Here is a 26591-nt window from a genome sequence, read left to right as displayed (position 1 = left end):
GCGGGGTGGAGGCGGAGCCGGGGGTGGGGCGGGGGCCGGAGGCGGGCCGGAGGCGGGGGCGGGGAAGGGCGCCCGCCTCCTTCGCGCCCCCCACCACGCACAATAGATACGATTTGTGGGAGATGCTCGAGGCCCACGGCTCTTGGCGTCCCCTTTCTAACAGGCTCAGTCGATCTGGGTACTGCTCGCCCCTTGGTGGTGGTAGTGGGTGCTTACCACCGCGTGTGCCCTAAAACAAGCTGATCCTGCCTGTCTACTGTGGTCCTAAGACCCCTCCCATTCACCTATTGCAGGGACGTGTAAACCTCGGGTCCCTGAGTCCTGTACTCTGCTCTCTAACCTGCACCTCACTTCTTGCAAAACATGTTTACCATGCCTTCCTGCTTTTGGCCTAGGGTGCCGGTGTGCAGATGGAGATTACAATTAAATACATCAGGCTTCTGCATAGATTCTGGTTCCTAGTTCAAGGTGTGTGGTTCCCACCCTCACCAGACTGTTCAGCTTGAGGTCTGAGTGGGTGAGATGGGGGGCCTGGGAGGATGAAGGGACAGCGCAGAGAAAATGCTCTTTTATGCATAAAATAAGTCACAACCATGCGCACGGATTCACTCAACAAATCTTAGTCATTCTTATCTCCAAACTTTCGGTGTTCCAGTCAACCGAATAGCCTACTACGCTTCCCAGCTTCAATCTCCTTGCCCAACCCCTTTAGGAAGGTTTGCCCTGCAAATTCAGGCTCTCCTTCCCAAGGGTTATTAGAATGAATCTAGGGCTGGGGTTGTGGCTCAAGGGTGCAGTGCATACCTAGCATGAAGGACACCCTGGTTCCATCCCCAGCACCACAGAAAAACAAAAACAAAATCAACCATGACTTTGGCCTTAAGTCCTAGTGAAATCTGAGCTCTGGCCATGACCCAACCCTCCCCCCTCAAAAATCCATGACAACATTATGATGGGCAAAAGAACCAAAACAAGAGTCTAAAGAACGGACTCTTGCATGTGCCTGGATGTTTGAGTCGGCTCAGTGGCATGTTAAACTGATGAGAGTCCGAGGAGGAACTTCATTCTTCCAGGATTCCCCGAAGCTCATACAGTTTGGCACTCAATCCATACAATCTCAGAGTCTGGACTGTGTGTGACTGCACACTGCTAGACAGAAGGGCCCAGATCACACTTCCGCCCCCTGTCAGAATGTCTCCTGGCACTCTGCAAACAGGATACTTACTGTGTGTGGGGTGCAGCAGGCGAGACTGGGAGATATGCTTATATTCAAAAGTGCACACAACTTAAACATTTTTCTTTTGTGCATGCATGCATGCATGCATGCATATATGTCACCACCCATGTGTAGCAGTCCAGAGGATAAATTACAGGGACTCTGTTCCCTATCCACCATGTAGGGCTGGGCATCAAGCTCAGAGACTGTCAGGCTTGGTGAGAGACAGCTTTTATCTGCTGGTCCATCTCACCTGCCCAAGCCAAGCACATGCGTTCTAGACTGCCAGGATTCACTTCTTTTTCTGTGCCCTCATCCCATTCTGAGTTAGTAGCTTCGTTTTATAGCTGGGAAAACAGGTTCTAAGCAGATTGTAACTTGCCTTGAAGTATGTTGAGTTGATGGAGGACAGGACTGGAGGAGTCTGAGAAGGGTTAGCCAGGCAAGCTTGGGGAAAATGACTAAACAGATGGGCTTGTTGGGTGGAATATGAAGAAGAGAAGGAACATACAAAAGGCTAGTGGATTTGATTTGGTGAGACAGGAGTGTTCTTAGTGCAAGATAGAGGAGAGGTCAGCTAATAGCTTGGGAAGACTTCAGGCGAGCTGACAGATTCAGTACAGACTGAATCAAGACTGTAGGCTTTGTGGGAAAGTGGGTTTGGAAGGAAGACTGCCAGCCAGTACCTGACACTGTGGAGAAACTGCAGTGAACAGTAGGCTAAGAAGCCTATCTCTCCAAGTTCACAGACTTGTAATGCTGACTCCACATCCCCCAAGAGGAAGCAAGTAGGCCAGAGTGCTAGGTTCTGCAGCTCACTGAGCTGTAAGGAGCTGAGAAAGCCTTTAGTGAATGTGTAAAGAACAGGTGAAGTCTTGAGTGAATGTGTGGGCATGGCCATGTCAAGGGACCCAATATTTCAGGCTGCTGGGTGGCCTGAGCCTTCAGCAGGTTCAGGGCAGATGTTGGGAGTTTGTGCAAGTACAATAGTGTACAAGATGATGGTGTGTGCAACTAAGAGTATTTAAGGTTTGACCAGTGTGTGCAAAAACTAGCAGCTGCAGCTTCCTCCTGGATGACTGTAACCTGAGTTTGCCCCCCAATAGAGACCTCCTATCAAGATGAGTTTACTCCTCCCTATCCTGTACATAATACATTCACTGAGGGTCCAGTTGTTGGTAGTTGGGGTGCTGTTCCATCAGAGTGAGCACAGATCACCCAATTCTTTTTGAAGAATCTTTTCTTCATTCTCTCTCTGGGACCCAGTCAGGTTTCCAGGTCCAAGGCATGCTATACACAGGACTGAGCTCTGCGGTGAGATTTTCTGAGTGGTTGTGATGGCTGATGTATAATCTTGCACCCTTTGTTGTTGTTGAGACAGGGTTTCTCTGTGTAGTCCTGGTTATCCTAGAACTCACTCTGTAGACCAGGCTGGCTCTGAACTCAGAGATCCACCCGCCTCTGCCTCCAGAGAATGTTGGGATTAAAGATGTTAACTACGGGCTGGAGAGATGGCTCAGAGGTTAAGAGCACTGGCTGTCCTTCCAGAGGTTCTGAGTTCAATTCCCAGCAACCACATGGTGGCTCACAACCATCTGTAATGAGATCTGGTGCCCTCTTCTGGCCATGCAGATGCAGCACTGTATATATATAATAAATAAATACATAAATCTTAAAAAAAAAAGTCATTAAAAAAAAAAGATGTTAACTACCACTGCTTGGTCCTTGCACATTTTTATTTTTATTTATTTATTTTGTTTTTCTCTGTGTCATCTTGGCTGTCCTGGAATTCACTATGTAGACCAGGCTGGCCTCAAACTCAGAGATCCACCTGCTTCTGTCTCTTGAGTGCTGGGATTAAAGGTGTGAGCCACCATTGCTCAGCTCTTGCATTGTCTTTTTTTTTTTTAAAAGATTTATTTATTTATTATGTATACAGTGATCTGTCTGCATATATCCCTGCAGACCAGAAGAGGGCACCAGATTTCATTACAGATGGTTGTGAGCCACCATGTGGTTGCTGGGAATTGAACGCAGGACCTTTGGAAGAGCAAGCAGTGCTCTTAACCTCTGAGGCATCTCTCCAGTCCCCTCTTGCACTGTCTTAAATGAGTAAAATGTGTGGTTTCAAAGCCAGGTTCTAGGATGGCACTTACAAACTGTTTTGGGCATTTACTTCACTATTTCTGGCAAGTACACAATCCATTCCTTTCTGTTCAGTTCCTACTTCGAGCTCAGCATCTCACTTTTCCAGAGAAAACTCCCTGAACAGACAACTCTATTCCCCGAAAACCAAGCTGGCAAGAGTAAAATTCTTGACTGTGAAGAGAGATTTGAAATCTAAACAAATAAATAAGCACTAATTGAAACAGGTTTGTTGGAACACACCTTTGATCTTGGCAGTGGAGGCAGGAGGACCAGTTCAAGGTCATCCTCAGCTACATAACAATTTCAAGACCATGAGACACAAGGCAGGTCATTTATTGAGTGGGGTGCTACTTATCCTTGAAGTCACTGCTGGCTGCTTCACAGGGCAGCTATGTGAAGATAATGACATCTGGAATTCTTTGGAGAACACAAACTTTTGCTAGACTGCCTCCCCCAGTTCTGCTGTAAGATAAAGTGACAGAGGCTGGTGACGCTGGTGTCCTGACCGACACCTCAGGCTGGTTTGGCTCTAGGGTTGGCACACAGAAGTGAACTCCTTGTGTCAGGGACCTGGCTTCATGCAGCATATGAACTGGAACTCCTTAGACAGAAGCTCCCTGAGGCATGAGGACACTGGCCTGGTCAGGATGTCCTGCCTCTTGCCCCCTGCTCTGCCATCTCTACTTGTGGTTGCCTGGCATTTTCCTTATGGGGCGGGGTGCAATCTTTTGGCCACATACACCTAAGGTACTTCCTCAGCAGTGGCTGCCACCTGTGCAACAATGCTGTGTAGTCTTACTATGTCTCAGAAGCCTGTTTTGCCTGTTAAGTGTTCCAGAATCCTAGTCACTTGTCTTGGACTCGGACCCAAACCTGGGCCTTCTGGTTTGGCCTTCCCTGACTCCAGCCTTGGTTAGCAAGAAGGGTGTGTCAGGACATGTCTGCAGATGCTGGAAAACCACCTTCCACCATCAGCATACTTGGTGGTGGTGGTGAAGACTGGGTCTCACACTAGCCCAGGATGGCCTCAAATTTGTGATCCTCTTGCCTCTGCCTCCCATGTGCTGGGATTACAGGCGTGAGTTATAACACCAGGCCAGCATGCTTGGTTTATTTATTTAACAAGAAATCATAATCTTATTTCTGGCAGCAGGAACAGGGATGGAAAGCCTCTAGAATTCCCAGTCTGAAGAAGCAGCATTTCCAGCTGTGACTTCTGGAGTTAAGGTCTGATTTAGAAGCACAGCCACAGGTGCCTGCTTCTGGCCAATTTTCTTTTTAAAATTAACTAATTAGTTAATATTTTATGTGCATGGGTGTTTTTCCCTACATGTTTAACTGGGCATTAAGTTTATGCCTAGTGCCTGAAAAGGTTAGAAGTGGGCATAGGAATTACAATTGTTAGCCACAATAAGTGATGGGAATTGAACCCAGATCCTCTGGAAGAGCAGCCACATTAGCTACTGAACTATCTATCTTCTCCAGGACATCAAATTTCTTGAGACAGGGTTTCTCACAGCCCTGGCTCTCCTGGAACTCACTCTAGACCAGGCTGGCCTCAAACTCAGAGATCCACCTGCCTCTGCCTCCTGAGTGCTGGGACTAAAGACATGCTATGCTCTACCCTTTGTTTTCTTCAAGAGCCATCTCATACACAGCTCAGTGACAGCAGCTAAGGTCTGTTCTGTTCATGCTGCACACCAGGCTTTGTACTGAGAGAGGGTGAGTTTGAATCTTCACAAACCTGAAATAATTACTTAACAGGTTGAAGAAACTCAGGTACTTGCCAACACAGGCAATGGCCAGTATGGTGATCTGAGGCCAAGTCTGTGTCTTTTCCTTAAACTACAGACCCATCCCCCCAGTATTTATGCCCACACCTGCTTCTACCTGGGCTGTCACCATCCATCTTCTCCACCTTGTCTACCATAAGGGAGGAAATACCACACGGCTGAGACACTGTGGCTCTGGCAACAATGCCTAGACCTTCTGTGAGGTCATAAGCTTCTCTTCTGCGGTGTCAGCTTTCACACAGCTGGCATAGCACAGGCTGTAGCTGTCTGTCAGGCCACAGGTGGCTCCCAACCCTTCTGCACTGTAAAATCACCTTTCTTGACCCTGGGGTCTAGAACACAACACCCAGGTCAAGGGTGTTTTTTCTTCTTTTGTCTGTTTTCCTCAGACATCAGCAGACAAGAGTCATGAGTTTTGTGTTGCTCACTACCAAATCCTAACATGTAGGCACTCAACAGCAGCCAATGGATGTGGAGAATGAGGTAAGAATGAGATTATTAAATTCCTGACTGTAGAGTATACAGCAAGTTATTAATTGGGTGATGTAAACATGAACTGCGGACAGCTGTGGCTTTGTGTTCCACAGAGAAAGAGACATTAAGCTAAAAAATCCCTGGAGAATCCAAAGAAAGGAAGAAATACATTTAAGACAGGCCATTCCAGACCCTTCCTCATCTTCACTCTTCAATCAAACGCCACCAGACACGTTTCAACTGAGAAAAAAGTTTTAATAACACATACACATACATTCAGAGGACTTTAAACAAGACATAGTATAAAATCTTAAAGAAAGGGGAAAATGAGGAGGAAACATTGCATTTACTGCCTAAGAGCTAGGAGATTAACTGGCTGACACAATGCCCCGGGAAACTGACACACAGATGATGAGGTGGGACTGTGCTGATTCGCATGCCCACCACTTGTGTACCCTATTGCCTCCTGAGAGACAAGCCACGTCAGTTCACTTAACTCAGCTGCTTGTCAACGAGTCATTTTTAAATGTAAAAAATTACCCTTGGTTTAAAGACTCCACACATTATTACTGGCCAGTCCCCACCAACTGCATCTATTTTGACTGGGGGGGAGGGGAAGCAAATGCTTCAATAGAACCCGGATGGTAACACACTATGTTATCTATCTTTTACTGGGGATATATATATATATTTTGTGAAGTCAAAAGCAAGCTACTACTTGCACTCAAAACAAAAACAAAATGTCAACCTTCCAAAAGGTGACAAAGGCACCACTGCCATCAGGAGGAGACAAGACAAAAAACGCACAAATGCTGACTTCAGTGCTACACAGATGATTGTGCACGGAGCCTCTTCACGTAACGTTATTATAGAACTGTATTTTCAGATAACAAGAAAAGCAGGTTAGAAAAGGCAAACAGTTACACACAAAAGCATAAACACAAGTACTTTAATTTTAAGCTTGCAGTAAGGGTAATAAGTTTGACATACACATCCAGAAAATTAGACAAGGTGATTTTTGGCACAGTAAGATTGCCAAACACACCACCACTCAGTGCAAGCTTTGTTTGCCAAGTCCTAAATGTGGCCTGACAGTCTTTGTGCAAGGAGCATTTTCTCCCTCTCTACCATCCCATTTTCTGGGCAACAAAGCCGGAGGGAGGGAGATAAAGCACGGGGACTCAGAAGGAGATGGAAATACTTGATTTGGGAGAAAAATCATGAGCTACTGTGCTAAAATAGAATCACAAAGTTTCTATGAGAACCCAAATGCAAATACTGACTGGACTATGACCCGGAGACTGAAGACTGTTACCAGAGTCATAAATACAAGGGCCTAAACTGATGTCTGGCCATTTATTTTAAAGGGGAGAATAAAGTATTTTCTCTCATGGAGAAAGACAATTGAAAATAGAGATTTTACTCTTATTGGAACTGCTAAATAAGAATGTATCAAAGTGGTTTTAAATTTGATGGGTGGTTATCAGTTGAAACTGCAATATAAAAGGGTCACTTAAAAACCTGAATAACCCACTTGTCCCCGTCAATGTACACAATAGAAAATATTTACACACTGTAATTACAAGCAATATAAGCAGATTTTATACTTTGAGATTTTGTACACTTTACACAATGCAAAATGAGAAAAATATGAACACTTATAAAATTACACACAAATAATGTATCTACAAGGTATTAAATTACAGAGTGAAAGCCCCCATTGTTGGGCAGATAGATGCCAGAGTTTCAAGCTTCTGTCAAATATAACTCTTTGTATCTATCTCTGTAACCACAGTGGCATTTTGTAATAATACCCTTGAGAGGTAGCATCAATATACTATTCTTACCGGTAAACTCAACACAGAAGAAAACTTTTGTTGGCCTGACTCTTGGAGCCTCAGTCAGCCTCAGTTCTTGTAAATTTGATTTGTTTAGTCTTCCCTATCAAATCTCTAACTGCCCAATGCTTGACATGAGCTCAAAAGTTACTAATGTTATTTTAAATGATAAATTTAAGATAAAATGGTTTTTATTCCTAAGCCTCAATTTAGAGGTAGAAAGTTAGCTCTCAGAACTTATTTTCTCCTCTCAAACCATAAACATTGAGCCCTGTTCCCCTTCCACGTCCCACCTGGATCCACTCAGATATTAGTGTAATCAGGAGGGAGCAAGCCACTCCAGCCAATTTTCAAAGAAGCAGCATCCCTTTCAGGAAGCAAACCCTCTCCAAACAGACAACGGTCAGCAAGAGTGGTACTACCAAAGGTTTCAAAGGGCCTCGGGCTCAATCTAGCATGTGCACCTCTGCTAACCCTCTACCATCTAAACTAAAGGATGGCTTTCCAGTGTTTAAAAGAATTTAGAGCAGCCGTGGTTTTCAAGTGCAACAACTTCAAGATACAAATGCTCGAGCAAACACACACACACACACACACACACACACACACACACACACACACACACACACACAGTGTCCCCAAAATAAACATCATCAAGGTCTCTGATAAATTATATACTCGTGGAAACAAGGTTTTTGGAAACTTCCAGATTTTTAAGCCTTTATACAGAGACTTCTGTAATATAGTTACCAATGGCCAGAATTCTGGCTAAGCTAAGATTTTATGATTGAATCAGTATTTTAAAAATATATGCATTTACAAGAAATCCTAAACAAACTGCCTATGAATGTTCTGGCATTTTAAAAACAGCCACTACTTTGTAGCTTCATCTCTTCCTCTAAGGGCAATCTGACAGTATGTCTGTTTCTTATTTGACTTTAAATAGATTTAAAAACCTCAGATTTATAGTCTTGAATAGTAAAGGGACAATGTATGGACTGAAACTGTCTGATTTAGGGAGTTACAGAAGAGACCCACACTTCTGATTATAGAACTCTATTCTAGACTTTCCCTTTGTATCCTAAAATAACCAAGAGGGAAATGAAAACCAGCTGGACCTTGGACTTCGTTTCAATGTCCAACTCCTCAAGTTGGTCCACACTTCTCCTTCTTATTTGCTGTGATGACTGAGGTGCTCTGAAGCCACCGAACAAGATCACGGCTGAAACAAGAGGTGCTGGGGAGGGCAGGCTGGGGTCTTCTATCAGCTGTGTCTACCCTACCCTTCTTTTAGAAGCCCCTTTCTTTCCTCTAAGGTCAGCTGCAGATGGCATTTCATATCTGCTTCAGAAACGGCAAAGTCTTCATCACCAGCCCCTCACTGCACATTCGAGTGGTACACGGCTGTGTTCCTTAGCATCTGCTGGATCCACAGTAACCCTCTTAGAAAGGCCCTTCTTGCTTTGTATTTCTGGTGCTGTAACTCCTGTTAAGAATCTGGCACCCAGAAGTCATGAAGCTGCCCCTGGAGAAGGGGGAAAAGGAAAAACTTAATTAGATTATGAATTAATCCTTTTAATCATTGGACAGTAGTCTTTGATTAATGAAAGCAGAAAAACAATGTCTCTGAAAACATCTTTCTTGTTTTGAGACAAGGTCTTACTCTTAGCTCTGGCCGGCCTTCAATTTCAGAGATCTGCCAGCTTCTGCCTTTCAAGTGTTGGGACTAAAGGCACGAAGCCACCATGCCCAGCTGAAAATTTCTTATGATTCTATAACCTTTCCATTTTGTGCTCTGGCAATGAAAAGGCATAATACAAAAACAGGCCATTTTTCTCATGGGCACACTCACAAAGGGACATATTTAAAGAGATTAATGTGTTAAACTGATTATAAAGTTTTTCTATTAATGCCACATTGGCAGAGAGCCTTAACATTTTATTGAGGGAACTGGAGAGATGTCTCAGTGGTTAACACACTGACCACTCTTCCAGAGGAGGACCTGGATTTGATTCTCAGCACCCAAACAGCAGCTCACAACTGTGTAACTCCAGTCCCAGGAGATCTGATACTTTCTAGCTTCCAAGGTTATCCAGCATGCAAGTGGTACATAGACATACATGAAGATAAAACACCCCCCCCCCAAAACAAAATAATAATTAACAAAAATCAACAGCCACACATTGCATTTGGTAGAAGTCTTCCCAGCATGCACAGGGCCCCAAATTTGGTCAGCAGCTCAGAATGAACTGGAGGTGGCAGTGTGCACCTGCAATCCTAGCAGTGGAGGAAGAGGGAAGAAGGTCAGAAGCCCAGGTCACCCTTAGCTTCACAGAGTTCAAGGGCAGCCTGAGCCCCACACCAACACTGAAATACTATGAGACAGAGATTCCACCCAAGAATACGCTCAAGATGTTTTCCTTTGAACACATATTTACTCAAAAACTTGTATATAAATGTTCATGGAAATACTTATTTTATTTTTGATTTTTTTGAGACAAAGTTTCTCTGTGTAGTCTTGGCTGTCCTGGAACTAGCTCTGTAGTCCAGGCTGGCCTTGAACTCACAGAAATTCACCTGCCTCTGCCTCCTGAGTTCTGGGATTAAAGGCACAGGCCACCACCGCCCGGAGAAATATTATTCTTAATAGTCAGAAAGTAGAAACAACTCTTGCTCTTCTTGTTAATTGGATAAATAAATGTCATATATCCATACAGTCAAATATCATTTAGCAGTAGAAAGGATATACATATTACAACATGGATTTCTTTATCATTATTAGGTAAAAGAAGCTGGCCATAAAGACCACATGGTGTGTTCATGTGTAGTAATCTAGAAGAGGAAAATCTTGACAGAAAGCAGATAGGCATCTGCCTAGGGCTTAAGGGAAGTAAAGAGAGGCATGAAGGTGGTGGAGGAACAGGAGGGACCGCCAAAGTCCAAGTGTGGAGATGGTCTGCTTGATTCTGTGGCTACACTAGTCCCCACAGACTAAGTGGTGAAATGGACAACATGTATTTTATCTTAACAGAACTGTTAGATGTACTCATGAAATAACCTCCATTTGATGCAATCTGACACTTTTAAATGGGTGCAAACAAACCCTAAAAACTAGACACAAACCATACATCATGCAGTGTTCATAATAAAGAAAACAACACCTGAGTAGGCCGACAGTTCTGGATTATTTCCTGCCATTTTCCATGTATTCTGGCAACCAAGTCTTTCACCTTAAAAAATAACAAAAAGAGGAAAAGATTATCAGATCAGAGTATACTCACTTAAACTCAAATTAACATCGGAAAGAAAGCATCTCACAGTTGCTGCTATGGAGGTGCATGGCTGCACTCCCAGCCCTCAGGAGGACAGCTCAAAGTCCAAGGCCAGTTTGAGCTATAGTGTGAGATCCTGCTTCAAAAAACCAAAACAAACAATAACAACAAAAAGAAGTATAAAAGTCAAATCTATTCCATAGCTATCACAGGCCCCAACAATTCTATTTGATTGCTGTCATGAAAAGGCTACTTATCTTTTGGGGAAGCTATCAAATGACATGCTCGTTTTCTTTCATTACCATTATTTATTTATTTATTTATTTGTTCATTCATTCATTCATTTATTTATGCTTTTTCAGGACAGGGTTCCTCTGTGTAGCTTTGCACCTTTCCTGGAACTCGTTCTGTAGACCTCAATAGAGATCCTCCTGGCTCCCGAGTGCTGGGATTAAAGGCGTGTGCCACCAACACCTGGCTCATAATTTATTTTTTTCACATCTAAAATGTCAAATGATTATGACTTAATTTTCTTGTTTGTTTTTTGACACAGGGTCTCTATATATAATCCTGGCTGTCTGGAACTCCCTATGTAGACCAGGCTGGCCTCAAACTCACAGAGATCCACCTGCCCCTACTTCCTGAGTACTGGGATTAGGTGTGAGCCACAACACCCAGTCTTAATTTCTTTGATTTTATTTTACGTGTATGGGTGTTCTGCCTACATTTGTATATATGTTCATTGCCCATCAAAGCCAGAAGAGGGCTTCAGATCCCCTGGAACTGGAGTTATTATATACAGACAGTGTAAGCTGCCATGTGGGTGCTGCAAATCCAATCTGGGTCCTCTGGAAGAGCAGTCTGTTCTCTTATCCACCAAGCCATCTCTCCAGTTTTAATTTCCTTTTTAAAAATTATTACTCTGAGACAGTTGCCCAATTTAGCCCTGGATAACCCTAAATTTAATGCAATTTTCCTGCCTCTGCCAAGTACAGAGATTACAACAATGCATCACCATGCCCGATTTCCTGTTACTAAAGACAGTCCAGAGAACCACAATTCTGCCTTCAAAGTAATTTCTACTTTCTCCTCTCTGGCTTCTGAACACCCAGCCAGGGAAGCTGAAGAGTATACCATTTTATAGGGCCCAATGCATTGGCCATTCCCAGATTTACCATGTTTTACTTTTAAAAGGCTCAACAGAAAGACAACAAAAAACTCAGGAGGTGGCTCAGTAGTTAAGAGCACTTGTTGCTCTTGCAGAGGACCCAGGTTTGAGTCACAGAACCTACATGGCAGCTCACAACCATTTATAAACCCAGATTCAGGGAATTCAATGCCCTCTTCTGATCACTGAGGGTACACAGGCACACATTCAAGGAAAACACTCACACATAAAATTACACAAGCCTAAACATTTTTTAAAGTGTCACTTGCTCTTTGCACAGAATCACAAGATCCCAACTCGCTGCCACTCCCTTTGTAAATGCTACACAAACCTCTGGTACCTGCTGTAAACAGACTTAGCCAGCCTGCCAAACTCAAAGTCTCCACAAAGTGAAGCTCCCCACTGTGCTTCACACTAACAAATGAACAAAGACCCATTTACCACTCTTGATTCTCTTAGACTTTTATTGCTTGAGAGCCCCCCCCCTTTCTGTTGCAGTAGGGTTTCATGTATTTCAGGCTGGCCTCAAACCCCTCACGTAGCTGTAGCTGACTTTGGTTTTTCTGTTGTTCCTGCCTCTACCTACCAAGTGCTGGAATTACAGGCATGCTCCACTACACCTAGAATACAAATATTTAAACAAGTCAGCAGTTTTTTATGGGGAGACATATTTTAACTATGTAGCTCTGGTGGCCAAGAGCTGGTTATATAGACCAGGCTGTCCTTGAACTCACTGAGATCTGCTTATCTCTATCTCCTGAGTGCTAGGATTAAAGAAGTGATCCACCATCCTGGCCTTAAGTCAGGAAGAAACAGGCATCGGGAGGCAGAGGCAGATGCAGATCTCTGAGTTCAACAAGGCCAGCCTAGTCTACAAAGAGAGTTCCAGGACAGCTAGGGCTACACAGAGACCCTGACTCAAACAAAAAAGTGAACTAAAATCTCCACTTTCCCCCACTCTGTAAAGTTTAGCAAACTGTCTTCATGACAACTACGACTTCTCCACTAGAGGTTTGGAGAAGTGTGAAACTACTAACCTATTTCAATGATATCATCCCCTGAAGCAATTTACATGGAACACTGGCTCACCCTCTAACAGAGGCTCTGGTAACAAACTTGATGGGCCAGCTTTAAGAAACAAAACCCAGGGCTGGAGAGACAGCTCAGCAGATAAGAGCACTGGCAGCTCTTCCAGAGGTCCTGAGTTCAATTCCCAGCAAGCACATGGTGGCTCACAGCCACCTGTAATGAGTTCTGGTGCCCTCTTCTGGCCTGCAAGGACACAGGATACATGCAGCAGAATACTGTATACATAATAAATAAACTGACCTTAAAAATCAATTTAAAAAAGAAAAAAGAAAAAGAAACAAAACCCAGGTCAGTGAAATGGCTGAATGGATAAAAGTTCTTGCTATGTAGTCTGGTGGCCTGAGTTCTATCAAACCCCCACATGAGCAGTGTGGTATACACACTCCTCTCCCAAATAGGAAATAAATGTAATAAGAAAAAAAAAAGAATCATTAATCTTAGTGACCCCTTTTAGGATGTCTGTCAGCAACAGTCACAAGCGCCACATAGATAGGTCAGTAACTAGTCACACTCCAGAGTACTCTTCATATGGATAGGTCAGTAACTAGTCACACTCCAGAGTACTCTTCACATGGATAGGTCAGTAACTAGTCATACTCTATAGAGTACACTCCTGAGGCTAAGGCTTCGTGTCTGAGACCAAGGACTACTACTGCCTAATGTATCTGGAAATCTGACTCAATTTCATTAGTTGCTCATTTTCATATTTACTTTAAAGTGACTAACACACAGCCCAGGTGATGGTGCACGCCTTTACGGGAGGCAGAGCCAGGTGGATGTCTGTGAGTCCGAGGCCAGCCTGGTCTGCAGAGCAAGTTCCAGGACAGGTACCAAAACTACACAGAAAAACCCTGTCTCAAAAAACCAAAAAAGAAAAAAAAAAGTGACTAACACACACACCCAATGAGAACAGTTCAAATAATCAGCTTCTGCAGCTGACCTATGTAAAGATACAAAGACACACAGCCCCAAACAGCCATCATCCACTATGCAGACATAAGCCAAGAAGAAATCCACTTCATACAACAAAAATCTAAGTCAGTTATAAGAAAAAAAAAAAAAAAAAGCTTAGATATTTCTAAAAGTATTGTTTGTGTGTTTCAGGAGGAATTCAGGTCAGTCTATTAATATTAAAGTTGCTTCTTTGGTACATTCTCATAAATTTGGTTTTCTGCTGTCTTTGTGTATAAAAAAACTTTAGGAAAGACAAAACAATACAAGAAGAACCTTGGTAAGCTTACTGATGAATCAATTCATTAGACACTGTGGGTTAGGTGATAGAGAACTCAGAATGGAATCTTCCAAGAACAGAGTTCAGGGAGCATCATGGGGAGCAGCTAGTCTATTCTCCTCTATAAATACGACTTTTCCACCGTCATGGAATTCATACCATTGCTTTGTAATTATATATACCTATACATTTAAACAATATCTCCATCTTTTAAAACATAAGGTTTTTTGTGTGTGGAGGACAGTGTCTTCCTCCATCACCAACCTTATTTTTTGAGACAAGGTCACTCACTGAACCCAGAGTTCACAGACTAATCAGATGGCTGACCAGTGAGCACTGGGATCCACTTGTCTCTGCTGCCCCACTCCCTGCTTCCCTCATTAGTAAGGTTATAGATGTGTGCTACCACTCCCATTTACACGGGTGCTGGGGATCCAAACTAGTGTGCAGCAGGCACTTGTGCTTTAATTTGTACAATGGAAAAAAACAAAAAGCTCCAAAGATGCTGAAAGACATTTTCTCTTTTGGTGTCAGGAATTTCAGAACAAAGAGTAAAGTGAAAAATGTATTTGCTTGAAGAGTGTTTTTTACTTGTACTTTCAACCTAGCAAGGAAAGTACTTAGTAGAAGCTGATTTGTTATCCAAGTCCTAACCCAGAGTGGTAATTAACACCAGTATTCGAAGTATTAGAGAGGCTGAGGCAGGAGGATGAAAACTGTGCTATTGGCTAGTGAGATAGTTTAGTAGGTGAAGACACTTACCACCAAGCCTAACACCCTGAGTTTGGTCCTCAGGAGCCACATGGTAGAAGGAAAGGACCAACTCCCACAAGCTCTCCTGTGACCTATATATCCCAAACCTTGCACATACACTAGATTATGTGCACCCCTATCCCCAACCAACAAATAAATGAATGTAAAACCCCCCAAAAGTTTGAAGAAAGCCAGGCACAGTAGTGGATGCTTGTGATTAGCACTTGGAAGGCAAAGACAGGTGAATCTGTGTGAATGGACAGCCTGGTCTACACAATGAGGTCCAGCCCAGCCAGGGCTACATAGTAAGATCCTGCTTCAGCAAACCAAAAAGAGCTTGAGGTAAGCCTGGGCTATATAATTAAAATGTCTTCATTTAAAAAAGTCCTCTTTATGTTCTTTGAAATATATTTATGTATGTATGTGAGCGCACATGCTTGCATATATTGAGGATCCAATGAAGTGGCCTCAAGCACACTACCACTAAGCTATACTCACAAGCCCTTATGTACTTTTTTTCCCCCAAAGAGCGGCTTGTGTATTTCCCTTGCTTACATTTTCTTTTTCTTCCAACAGGGCCTCACTGTGTTGTTCCACAAGAAAGCCTGGGACCTGGGTTTTCCTGTCTTAACCTCCCAGGTGCCAGGATTACAGGTGTCACTGCCAACAATGCATAAAAGTAGGAAGCAGGGCACTCAGTGAGTGAAGTGGTTGCTGTGAAAGCCTGAGGACTGGAGTTCAAATCCCCAGAATCAAAGCCAGGTATACATATCTGTAACAACTGGAAGCTCTAAGGACAACTAGTCTCTGTTTTAAACAAGGTGTAAGGCAATGGTTGACATTCTTAACTGTCCTTAGGCATCCCCATGTGCACCATGTCGCATGCTTATACCCCAAACCCGCCATAAATAATATACTTACTTTAGTTCTGTAGAAAAGCCTTGCGTCTTCCCTAATATCACACTTAACATGCTTTTCCAAAGCCCCACAAAGCAGCACGAAGTGTTTCTATGTAAACAAACAAATGCAATAGATGAAAACAATTCTGAAGTCTTGCAAAATAACAGACTATACAGTTAAAAAAACGGAATCACTTAAAACGTACTTGATCCCACCAGTGAGAGGTGTTGACTTCCATAAGAACATGATTATGACTCATTGTTAGTTAATTAGAAAAGATATACACAAGAACTAGGTGTGGCAGGGCAAATGCTTAATAGTTCTACCTATTAGGTAGACTGAGGCAGGAGGACCAGCTGAAGATCATCATGACAAAACGAGATCCTTTCTCTTGGGAAAAACAAAAACAAACCAACCAGGCCTGTTAGAATCACACAGTGACTATATAAGGCTCTAGCCTCTTGCTCAGCCTGGAAGGAGGGGACTGGACCTGCCTGTACTGAATCTACCAGGTTAAGCTAAATCCCCAGGGGAGTCTTGGCCCTGGAGCAGATGGGAATGGAGGGGAGGGGCTGGGGGGGGGGGGGGGGGGGGGGCAGGAGCGGGGAGGACAGGGGAACCCATGGCTGATATGTAAAATTAAAACAAACAAACATACATACATACATACATACATACACACACACACACACACACACACACACACACAGAATCACACGGTGGGTCAAGTCCTTGCTGCCAGGCCTGACCTGAGTCCAGCCCTCAGCACCCACAGGGTAGAAGGAACCCTGACTGCCATGTAGGCTTTGGCATGTTCATGTGCACACAATTCAATACTTTTCCCAATACTTTCTCCATCTTCTGAGTGCAGGGTACTGGTATTGTGACATTACTCTTGGCTCTTTAAAAAAAAAAAGAAAAATACCTGCCTCCCTGTCCTTTATTGGGTTTGGAGAGATGGCTCAGTAGATTTTGGTTCCTAGTATCCACATTAGGCATCTCACAGCTATTTGTTAACTGTAGCTCCAAGGGATCCTAGGTTTTTGGCCTCCAAGGGCACCTGCACTTATGTGTGCACACCTACATGAAGGCACATACACCTACATGAAAATAAAACTTTTATTATTATGTAAGTATACGTGTCTGCATAGGTGTACACATGCCACCGTGCATGTGTGGAGGTCAGAAGATAACTCTGTAGAGCTGATTCTCTCCTCCTTTTATATGGAATGGGAGTGTACTCAGGTTATTAGGCTTGCTTAGGAAACATTTTACCTGCTAAACACCTTTCCAGTCTTTTTTTTTTTTTTTTCCTTCTGGAGCTGAAGACTGAACCCAGGGCCTTGTGCTTGACCTTGCCAGTCTTTTCCATGATTTTTTTTTTAAGTTTTCCAAGACAGGGTTTTTTGCGCCTTTCCTGGATCTCACTCTGTAGACCAGGCTGGCCTCGAACTCACAAAGATCTGTCTGCCTCTGATTCCCGCCCCCCCCATGATTTTTAACTGCATTCTTTTCTAGTTTTCTGAGAGGTAGTCTGGCTATATTATTCAGGCTGGCCCTGAAATCTTGGGCGCAAGCAATCCTCTTAACCTATTCTCCAGAGCAGCCAGGAAGAGCCCGAACATCTGGCCTAATCTCCTCTCTCCCACCAATACCTAAGACTGAATATGGTGTCTCCAACAAGATAGAAAAAGCTTTACCGCTGAGCTACATTCCCAGCCTTCTCTTCACTAAGATGTCCAGGTTGACCTTGGATTTGTGATTACCTGCCTCCGCCTCCTGAGCAGATGGGATTACAGGCCTGTACCACTTGGGCTTTTTTCCATTTTTTGTTTTTCCCCCAGTTTTTTGAGACAGGGTTTCTCTGCATAGCCTTGGTTATCCTGAAACTCTGTAGACCAAGTTGGCCTTGAACTCAGAGCTCTGCCTGCCTTCGCTTCCTGAGTACTGAGATTAAAGGCGTGCACTGCCACCGTCTGGCATTTTTTTGAGGTAGGGTCTCATTATATAGCCTTGACTGGCTTAGAACTCATGATGGCGGGCCTCAAACTCACAGAATTTGCCTAACTCTGCTGGGATTAAAGATCAGCATTAAGGCTTGGTGTGGGTTTTTTTGTTTTTCCTACTTTTGAGACAAGCTCTCACTATATAGCAGTGGTTTTCAAGCTGTGAGTCAAGACCCCTTCAGGGATCACATATATCAGATTTCCTTTAATCCCAAGGCCTGGGAGGCAGAGTCAGGCGGACCTCTTTGAGTTTGAGGACAGCTCGGTACAGGCAGAGCTAGTTTCAGTACAGCCAGGGCTACACAGAGAAACCCTGTCTTGAAAAACAAAACCAAACCACATAAATGAAATTAATTTTTTAAAAATATATTTATATATTAAATTTTTTTTCATTTTACACACCAACCCCAGTTCCCCCTCCCTCCCCTTCTCCCGCCTCCTCACCTCCCTCCCACTCTACCCCCATCCACTCCTCAGAGTGGGTAAGGCCTCCCATGGTAGTCAACAAAGTCTGGCACACCAAGTTGAAGAAGAGCCCAGCCCTTCCCCATTGTATCAAGGCTGAGCAAGGTATCCCACCACAGGGAATGGGCTCCAAAAAGCCAGTTCATGCACCCAGGATAAGTCCTGGTCCTTTGGCCAGGGACCCCACAAACAGATCAAGCCACACAATTGTCACCCACATTCAGCGGGCCTAGTTCGGTCCCATGCAGGTTCCCGAGCTGTCAGTCCAGAGTCAGTGAGCTCCAACTGGCACCGGTCAGCTGTCTCTGTGGGTTTCCCCATCATGATCTTGACCCCAAACCAAACCACATAAATGAAATTCTTAAAAAAAAAAAAAAAAAAAGGGTTGGGGATTTAGCTCAGTGGTAGAGCGCTTGCCCAAGGCCCTGGGTTTGGTCCTCAACTGGGGGAGGAGGGGGATTTAATGTATGTGAGTGCATGTATGCCTTTATACCAGAAGAGGGCATCAGATCCCAATAGAGATGGTTGTGAGCCACCATGTGGGTGCTGGGAATTACACTCAGGACCTCTGATAGAGCAGCCAGTGCTCTTGACCAATGAGCCATCTCTCCAGCCCCAAAATGAAATTCTTAGTATGGAGAAAGAATTCAGAAATGTACATGTGAAGCAGAACAGTAGTTTAATTTACCGAGGAAGGCAAACATTTCTAAGTAACATTAAAAATTTTAATTTTGTGTGTGTACATGTGGCAGAGAATTTGTAAGTTGGCTCTCTCTTTCCATCCTGTGGGGCCTGGAGAATGAACTTAGGTTGTCAAACCTTGCAACCAGGACCTTTATACCACTAAGCCATCTCCCAGATTCCACTAAATAACCATTTTTAAAGGCATTTTAGTTTTTCTAAAGGAAAACAAAAGTGAGTGGAAGTTCAAAGGAAGAAAGCTAGTCCTTTGGTGACTCTGGTGTCCTGTGAGTATATTCTACTATTGTCAGGTTATGGTCACTAAGCTCTACTCCAGCAAACCACTCTTGAGAAAGAAATCTCGTCACTAGGATATGGTTGCAGGTTACTATGACTCCCGGATTTCTGTAGCAAAACCAGTCAACTTTCAAGTTTTCTTCTAACACACACATGCTCATTCATTTCACCAACGGAAACACCTATTTATAACAACACTGAACATTCATTACCTACCCGTTGTCCAGAAGAAAAAGAATGAGAACAACTAACTTCCCCAACTAAATGAAGGAGAACGTAGGTCAGGTAATATGCCTGTTAGAGAGACAAAGAAAATTACTACTCATGAAAAAGCTATATAAATACTACCCCAGGCTACTGATTAGCAAGTCTGCCCAGGAAAGCCAGGATTTAACTAACTTGGTGAGGAAGGAAAAGCTCCCTTCAGACTTCCACCAGACTTTCTGACTTCTGAATTAAGTGCTTCCGTTTACCACCTTACTACTGCTGTACACAGTACAGCGCCACAACAGAACACATTAAATTACCAACAACTGCCCTTTCACCCCAACTTTCTGCTCTACTCTGAAGAATTTTCCGACAGCAATAAACTCTAAAACGTCGTTGACTGTATGCCCAGTGCATTCTCTGGCTCTGGATACCTGCTTTTCAAGTTCTAAATGAAGACTGTCATCAATAGTTTCATTTGGTTGTTCAGCCCTTTTCTTCAAGACCATTTTCTTCAACAAATCAGAAGGCTTCATCTGCACTAGATAGCGATGTAGGACTGAGATCTATCGGGAAGAGAGATTTGGTCAATTCTAGTGCAGTGCTCTTTCTTGAGCTAATTCCAGTCACACGGCCTCCTTTTCCTGGCTTGATAATTCTGAAACCCATTTTCTGTTTACTTCAAAAGGTGTTTTATGTTAAGATTTAGTATTTGTAATTTAGGTTAAATGCTTAGAACAAGATCAAAGATATTATAACAGAGGTCACTGAATTCTAAAAAAGAAGCACTATCTATCCAATGTGGTGGCTCATGGTTGCAATCCCAACACTTGATGTGGAAGCAGGAAGATCACTGGGACTTCAAGGCTGACTGGGCTATCAGAGCGGCAGGTCTGGCTGACACCAAGTAGTCAGCCTGATGGTTAATTATTCATGCAGTTCTCTTTTCTATAGATGTAAGAAAAAGACGACAGGGAAGACAAACATCAGGAGGCTAAAAGCAGAAATCCTATCCTGGATCCCTTGATGGCTATAAATATTGCTGAATGGACTGAGGACTTTTAATTATCTTAGTGGCTCAGGAATGGTGCCCACGAATCTGCAATCAAATCCACTTCCACCCGACTAGGGTGGCAGTCAGTTCTGTCAGATAATATGCATAGTTATCTTGTGTATATTCTAATATTGCTCTTATATTTAATGGTTTATACTACTAGATTATGTCTTCCAGAGTACAGTCTCATTTTTTATTTATTCCTAGGACATATCCTAATAACTCATAGTGAACTGCAATTCAAACAAGAACAATACAGGGACACCCAAGACAAAGTTCTGTGAATTTTTAAATCCAATTAAGGTCAGCCCTTATCTTAATTAAGGTTTCTATTGCTGTGAAGAGACATCATAACCACAGCAACTCTTATAAGGAAAAAATTTAATTGGGTGGTTTAGTTCATTGTTACCATGGCAGGGAGCATGGCAGACATGATGCCAGATACATCTTGATCAGAAGGCAACAGGAAGTTGACTGAGACACCGGGCGGTATCGTGATCATAGGAAACCTCAAAGCCTGCCTCCACAATGACAAACTTTCATTAACAAGGCCATACCCACACCAACAAAGCCACACCTCCTGATAGTGCCACACTCCATGAGATTATGGGGGCCAGTTACACTCAGACCACCACAGCCCTATAAGTGTTATTAATGTTTGCAAAGTCATCAGAACTCAGAGTGGTGTCCTATAAGATATATTTACACATATTCATATATATCTATTGGTATAACCTCTACTGAACAAGTACTGGAGGCAAACCACATTAAGTTCTATGATCCACAAAGACCACTTTATTAAAATAGGTATAAGATGTGGTTAATAGCTTTGCAATTTCTAATCCTGTGACCACAATTTCTAATCCTGTTAATCTTGGGAAATTGAATAAATTCTCAATGTAACAGCTGCTAACAGCACATTATGATTTTCTCAAAAGTTTATTTACAGATTAATTCATCTGTCTATACTTGTCCTATAGGGTAGAGGCTATACCATCTCCATTTTACAGTTGATAACCTGGTTCTTCTTTTATTAGGTACAATGCAAAAGATTACATCAACTGTATCATGCTTGAAAGCTGAGTTTACTCAGGACTTTGCTTTGTTTTTTTGAGACAGGGTTTCTTGCCTTCGTAGTGCTGGGATTAAAGGAATGAGCCACCATGTCTGGCAAATCAGGACTTCTGATTTAGGATTCATCAAATCTCCCAACATCTCACCAACTCTCTCAGTTATTAGAAAAAAAAAGGTGTATTTATACCTGAAGATTATTGGCATTAGGGATATCTTCGTGTTTTTCATCCAAAAGCTTTGAAATAATCACTAGACTGAGGCACTGCCTCAGTTGCCTGGAATTAGAAATGAAAAGTTTTACAATGTGTTTAAATAACACTACTTGAAAAGCAAGCAAATGAGCCAAATGGAACCTTAGTCTCTTGGGGCTGTTTAAAAACCAACTGTTACAGAGCAGTGGTGTTAATGTAAAATGTGTGCACACCAGGTTAGAACTGCCTAGAGCTGGGGATAGTTCAGTTGGTAGAGTGCTTACCTAGCAAGCACTAAGCACTGGTGTGGCTGTACATGCCTGTAATCCTAGTGCTCAGCAGGAAGATCAGAAGTTCAAGATCACCCTCTCCTATACAGTGAGCTCCAGACTCTGTTTAAGCTCCTTTTTGTCTCATAAAAGTAGAAAAGAAAGCTGATTGTGGTAGTACACGCCCTTAATCCCAGCACTTGGGAGGCAGAGACAAACAGATCTCTGAGTTCAAGGTCAGCCTGGTCTACAGAGAGGTCCAAAACAGACAGGGATACATAGAGAAACCCTGTCTCACCTCTACCCACCCAAAAAAGGAAATTATTTTTTGCTATATATCATCTACACCAGCTGTTCTCAACCGCTGGTAGCAGGGTGGTGGTAGTGGTTCAAATGACCCTTTCACAGGGGTAATATATATATCAGATATTCTGCACAACAGATATTTATCTTATAATTCATAACCATTTAGTTGTGAAGTAGCAACAAAAATAATTTATGGTAGGGGGTCACCAAAATATGAGGAACTGTATTAAAGTGTCATAGCATTAGGAAGGTTGAGAACCACTGAGCTGTACTTATACTGACTTATCTGATAAGCTAAAAATAAAAATCAAGAATAGTCAGTCATGTTCTGAATTAAGTAACATAATCAAGCTTACACTTTTCTCCTCAAAAAAAAATAAAAATAAAAGAACATTCAAAAAATGATGAATAGAAACAAAAGTTCCAAGTTGGGTGTGGTGGCCTAGCCCTGTAAACTTAACCCTCAAGAGAGGCTAAGGCAGGAAACTTGTGAGTTTGAGGCTACATAGTAAGACCCTGTTTCACAGTAAGAACTCCAAAGCGTTTAACTAGCATCAGCATTGTAAAACATCTTGATGTTTATTTCACTTTACAATACCTTCCACGAGATGTCCAGTTAGGGACCAGCTGTACCAACCACAGAAGGTTGTGGGGATGACTGGAGAGTTCATTTATGCCCACACAGAGTTCATGTACCTGAATAAAGAGAACAAGCCCTTGATGGAAGTCACTAAAACAGAACTCTGAAGTTTTGAAAGTGCGTGACATTTAGAGCATACTAGAATGCATATAACACAAATTCTGTTTTTTTTTTTCTTAAAGCACCCTAGAATGGTCACATAACAGCATTTGTATTTATATATTTACACTAGCATTTCATGTCACTCTCATGCTGTTGCTACACTCGAAAGCAACTTGGTCTTTCTTGAAAGAATAAAGTATTTAAATACCATTTTCCCTAAGTGTGTACAACAACAACACACACACACAGACACACACAGACACAGACACACACACACACACAATTTCTGTTTTCTTCTGGCTATGGAGCCCAGCCTTGTACTTGCTAGGCATGTACAAAACCACTAACTATCCTTTAGCTCTCTAGCCATCATATTGAAAATCTACAGCTGCTTCAAAATAAGCTGATGAGCATGGGAAGTATGCACTCTGATCAGACAAGATGAATTACCTTTTGATAATTTTTGGAGCTTGGTGATAGTTACTCAGTTTAGTTATTTTTGTTTTTGTTTTCAAGATAGGGTTTCTCTGGATAGCCTTAGCTGTCCTAAAACTCACTCTGTAGACCAATCTGGCCTTAAACTCATAGAGATCTGCCTGCTTCTGCTGGGGCTAAAGGCATGGGCCATCACGATCCAGCACTCAAAGAGTTTATTATGCTCCTGCTAGCTCTAGTTTAAAAACTTCTATCAAAAATGGTTTAAAATTTAACTATCAAAAGGCCTAATAAAATTACCCATGCTCAGCCGCCCCCCATAGCTATTTGAGTTCAACCCAATCCCAGCTGCAGGCATAACTATCATGTCATTTATGCTCAGAGGTCATTTCAGAAAGACTATCCTTGAAGGCCTCAGACGACATCACTGCAGCCCTGCTGTGCTAATTTTGCCATACTGGTCACCCTTTATAATTTGCAACACTTGATTACAACCTGAAATGTGTGGTGATATATTGTGTTCCCCAAAATATCGTTCACCCTAATAAAGCGGATCTGAGGAAAAAGCCAGCAACTATATTAAACATAGATGTCAGGCAATGGTAGCACATGCCTTTAATCCTAGCATTTGGGAGGCAGATATCCATCTGGATCTCTGTAAATTCAAGGCCACACTGGGGAACAGAGCCAGGCATGGTGACACACACCTTTAATCCCCGCACTAACCATAGAGGTCTGGAGGTCTGTACAGACAGAAAGTGATGTAGCTGGGTGGAGATAGGAAGTGAGATGCAGAACAGAAAGGCATATAGGAAGTAGGTCTCTTTGGCGGAGGATTTCCAAGTGGTAAGAACATGGCTGATTTCTTTCTGCTTTTCTGATCTCACCCCAATATCTGGCTCTGGGCTTTTTATTAATAGGACCGTTTAGCAATTTGTCTTACAGAAATGTCACGTTACCACATCTGTATTCTTTTGCTCATCCACTAATTGCACGAGTGGTAAGGAAGTCCAGCAAAGGCAAAGGTGTAAATGCTCAGACATAGTAAATCTCCAATAAAATGTTGAAAAGACAGCTACTGAGTTCCAGCAAATAGTGCCTTCCTCAGCTACTTTCCATGGTTAAACTAATTGAGCATAGAATCTTTGAATTCTGAGTGCACATGAAACAATGTGATGCTGTACAACGCTTAGAACTTTATTTATCTGTAGACTGGTCTCCTGTAGCCACATTATTAGCTCTTCAACTTCCTGCCTTTACTCATAAATGCTAGAATTACAGGTACACACACACAGTCATCCTTGGCACAACACCTAAATTTTAAGAAATGTTACCTTTGTGTTCCAATCTCTGATGTTTTTCATGAGATTTATCAGGAGGCTTTGAAAGTCTACTAATGGAATCTGTTTCAGCTCTTTTTCCAAACTCATTTTAAATAGCATTAAAATCAGCAACATTATTTCTCGATCTTGGTAACCTTCTGGATGTATAGATGTACACAAGCCCAAAAACTGCCAGAAATGCACAAAGAAAAAAAATTAGTTCAAGAGTTTTTTTTTTTTTTTAAATCTTCTGTCAAGAGTATAAAAGGACCACACAGATAACAAGTATCAGATGTCTAGAGAAGGCAAGAAATGCAACACAAGTAATGGAATGAAAGGGTAAGTATTTCCTACTCCATTTTCAGTATTAGTGATTGGCTTCAGCAACTAAAATTAAATTATACTGTAACACTTGAACAGTGAAATTCTGACCTGAAGTCCCCCTTTTGTTCTTAATATTAAAAGAAAAATGCATTTATAATGGAAATACAATTGCTAAGATCTTTCATTTGGTAAGAAATCAGTGGAATTTTAAACAATGAACCACAAAACTGGTTCTGATTCTTTGCTAAAAAGTCTTTCATACCTTAACTACATTTAAAATGTTGGTCTCAGGAAGAGTTGAAAAAACGGGATTACAAGATGAATCTTCACTTCCTCTTCCCCCTAGTGTTTTCTGTGTTTCAAAACTATTGAGAAGAGAATAAAGCATGTTATTTCAGAACCACTGAGAAATCTCAGTATGAAAGAAGGCATAAACACTCACTGTGGGAAACTCTGAACAACTACTTTAAGTCAGGGTCTCACTCTGCTGCACAGCCCCAAACTTACACTCAGCCTGCCTCAGCCTCCTGAGAAGATGGGCTTATAGGTGCATGCCACTGTATCCAGCTTAGTTTCCATCTGAAACAGTTACTTTCCTTAATGCTCCCATGTCAGAAAGCTATGTAAGACAGGGTTGATATAATAATAGCTGATGATTGTTATAGGCCCTATGAGTGACCTAAAGAAACTGCCAAACTAATATAGAGAATTATAGAGGCTAAGGAGATGGCTCAGTGCTATGCAAGCATGAAGACCTGAGTTCTAATCTCTAACAACCACACACAATTCCAGGCATGCCTGTAAGTGTCTGAAATTCTAGCACTGGGAGATAGAAACAGGAATATATCATGCGCTCACTAGCCAGCCCAGGTGAAGGGTAAGCTTCTGGTTCAGTGAGAAGAGCTTGTCTCAAGGCAACTGGGTGGGAAGTCATCTAGGAAGATACTCAACCTCCTGCTCTGGCCTCTGCATGTATATGCACAGAGTAGGTACAGGTACACTTATGTGTGTGCACCACAAACATACACACACACACACACACACACACACACACACACACACACACCCCAATTCTAAGCATTTGAAAAAAAATGCATGTTTTTTAAATTTTTTAATTATGTGTGTATTTATGAGTTCGTGCACATGAGTGTAGTGCCAATGGAGGCCAGAAGAAGGCATGGGATTATGGGGAACTAAACTCAGGTTTCTATAAGAGCAGTATGTGCTCTTAACCACAGAGCAATCTCCGAAGCCTCTGATTTTGACTTTTTCTTTTTTTTGAGCTGAGGATCGAACCCAGGGCCTTGCATTTGCTAGGCAAGCGCTCTGCCACTGA

The 26591-nt window shown here is 42.5% G+C and overlaps 1 protein-coding gene across 3 annotated transcripts in view; it reads right to left on the bottom strand.

Annotated features, from left to right (window-relative positions):
* Window positions 1–7210: 7210 nt before the first annotated feature.
* Window positions 7211–26591, bottom strand: part of Slf2 (SMC5-SMC6 complex localization factor 2) — a 53080-nt gene continuing 33699 nt past the window's right edge. For all 3 annotated transcript variants that reach the window (XM_036170415.1, XM_036170424.1, XM_036170433.1), the window contains 9 exons: window positions 25518–25620; window positions 24944–25120; window positions 23031–23128; window positions 21854–21941; window positions 19973–20104; window positions 19548–19625; window positions 15904–15990; window positions 10631–10699; window positions 7211–8994 (listed from right to left, as the gene is read on the bottom strand). In XM_036170415.1, coding sequence (XP_036026308.1) covers window positions 8959–8994; window positions 10631–10699; window positions 15904–15990; window positions 19548–19625; window positions 19973–20104; window positions 21854–21941; window positions 23031–23128; window positions 24944–25120; window positions 25518–25620 — 868 coding nt within the window. In that variant the 3' untranslated portion in view covers window positions 7211–8958. The remainder of the gene's footprint in view (window positions 8995–10630; window positions 10700–15903; window positions 15991–19547; window positions 19626–19972; window positions 20105–21853; window positions 21942–23030; window positions 23129–24943; window positions 25121–25517; window positions 25621–26591) is intronic.

The sequence above is a fragment of the Onychomys torridus genome, chromosome 1 (genome assembly GCF_903995425.1).
Source record: "Onychomys torridus chromosome 1, mOncTor1.1, whole genome shotgun sequence".
Lineage (NCBI taxonomy): Eukaryota > Metazoa > Chordata > Mammalia > Rodentia > Cricetidae > Onychomys > Onychomys torridus.
The sequence above is the reverse complement of the archived record's forward strand: the minus strand, read 5'-3'. Positions and strand labels throughout refer to the sequence as shown.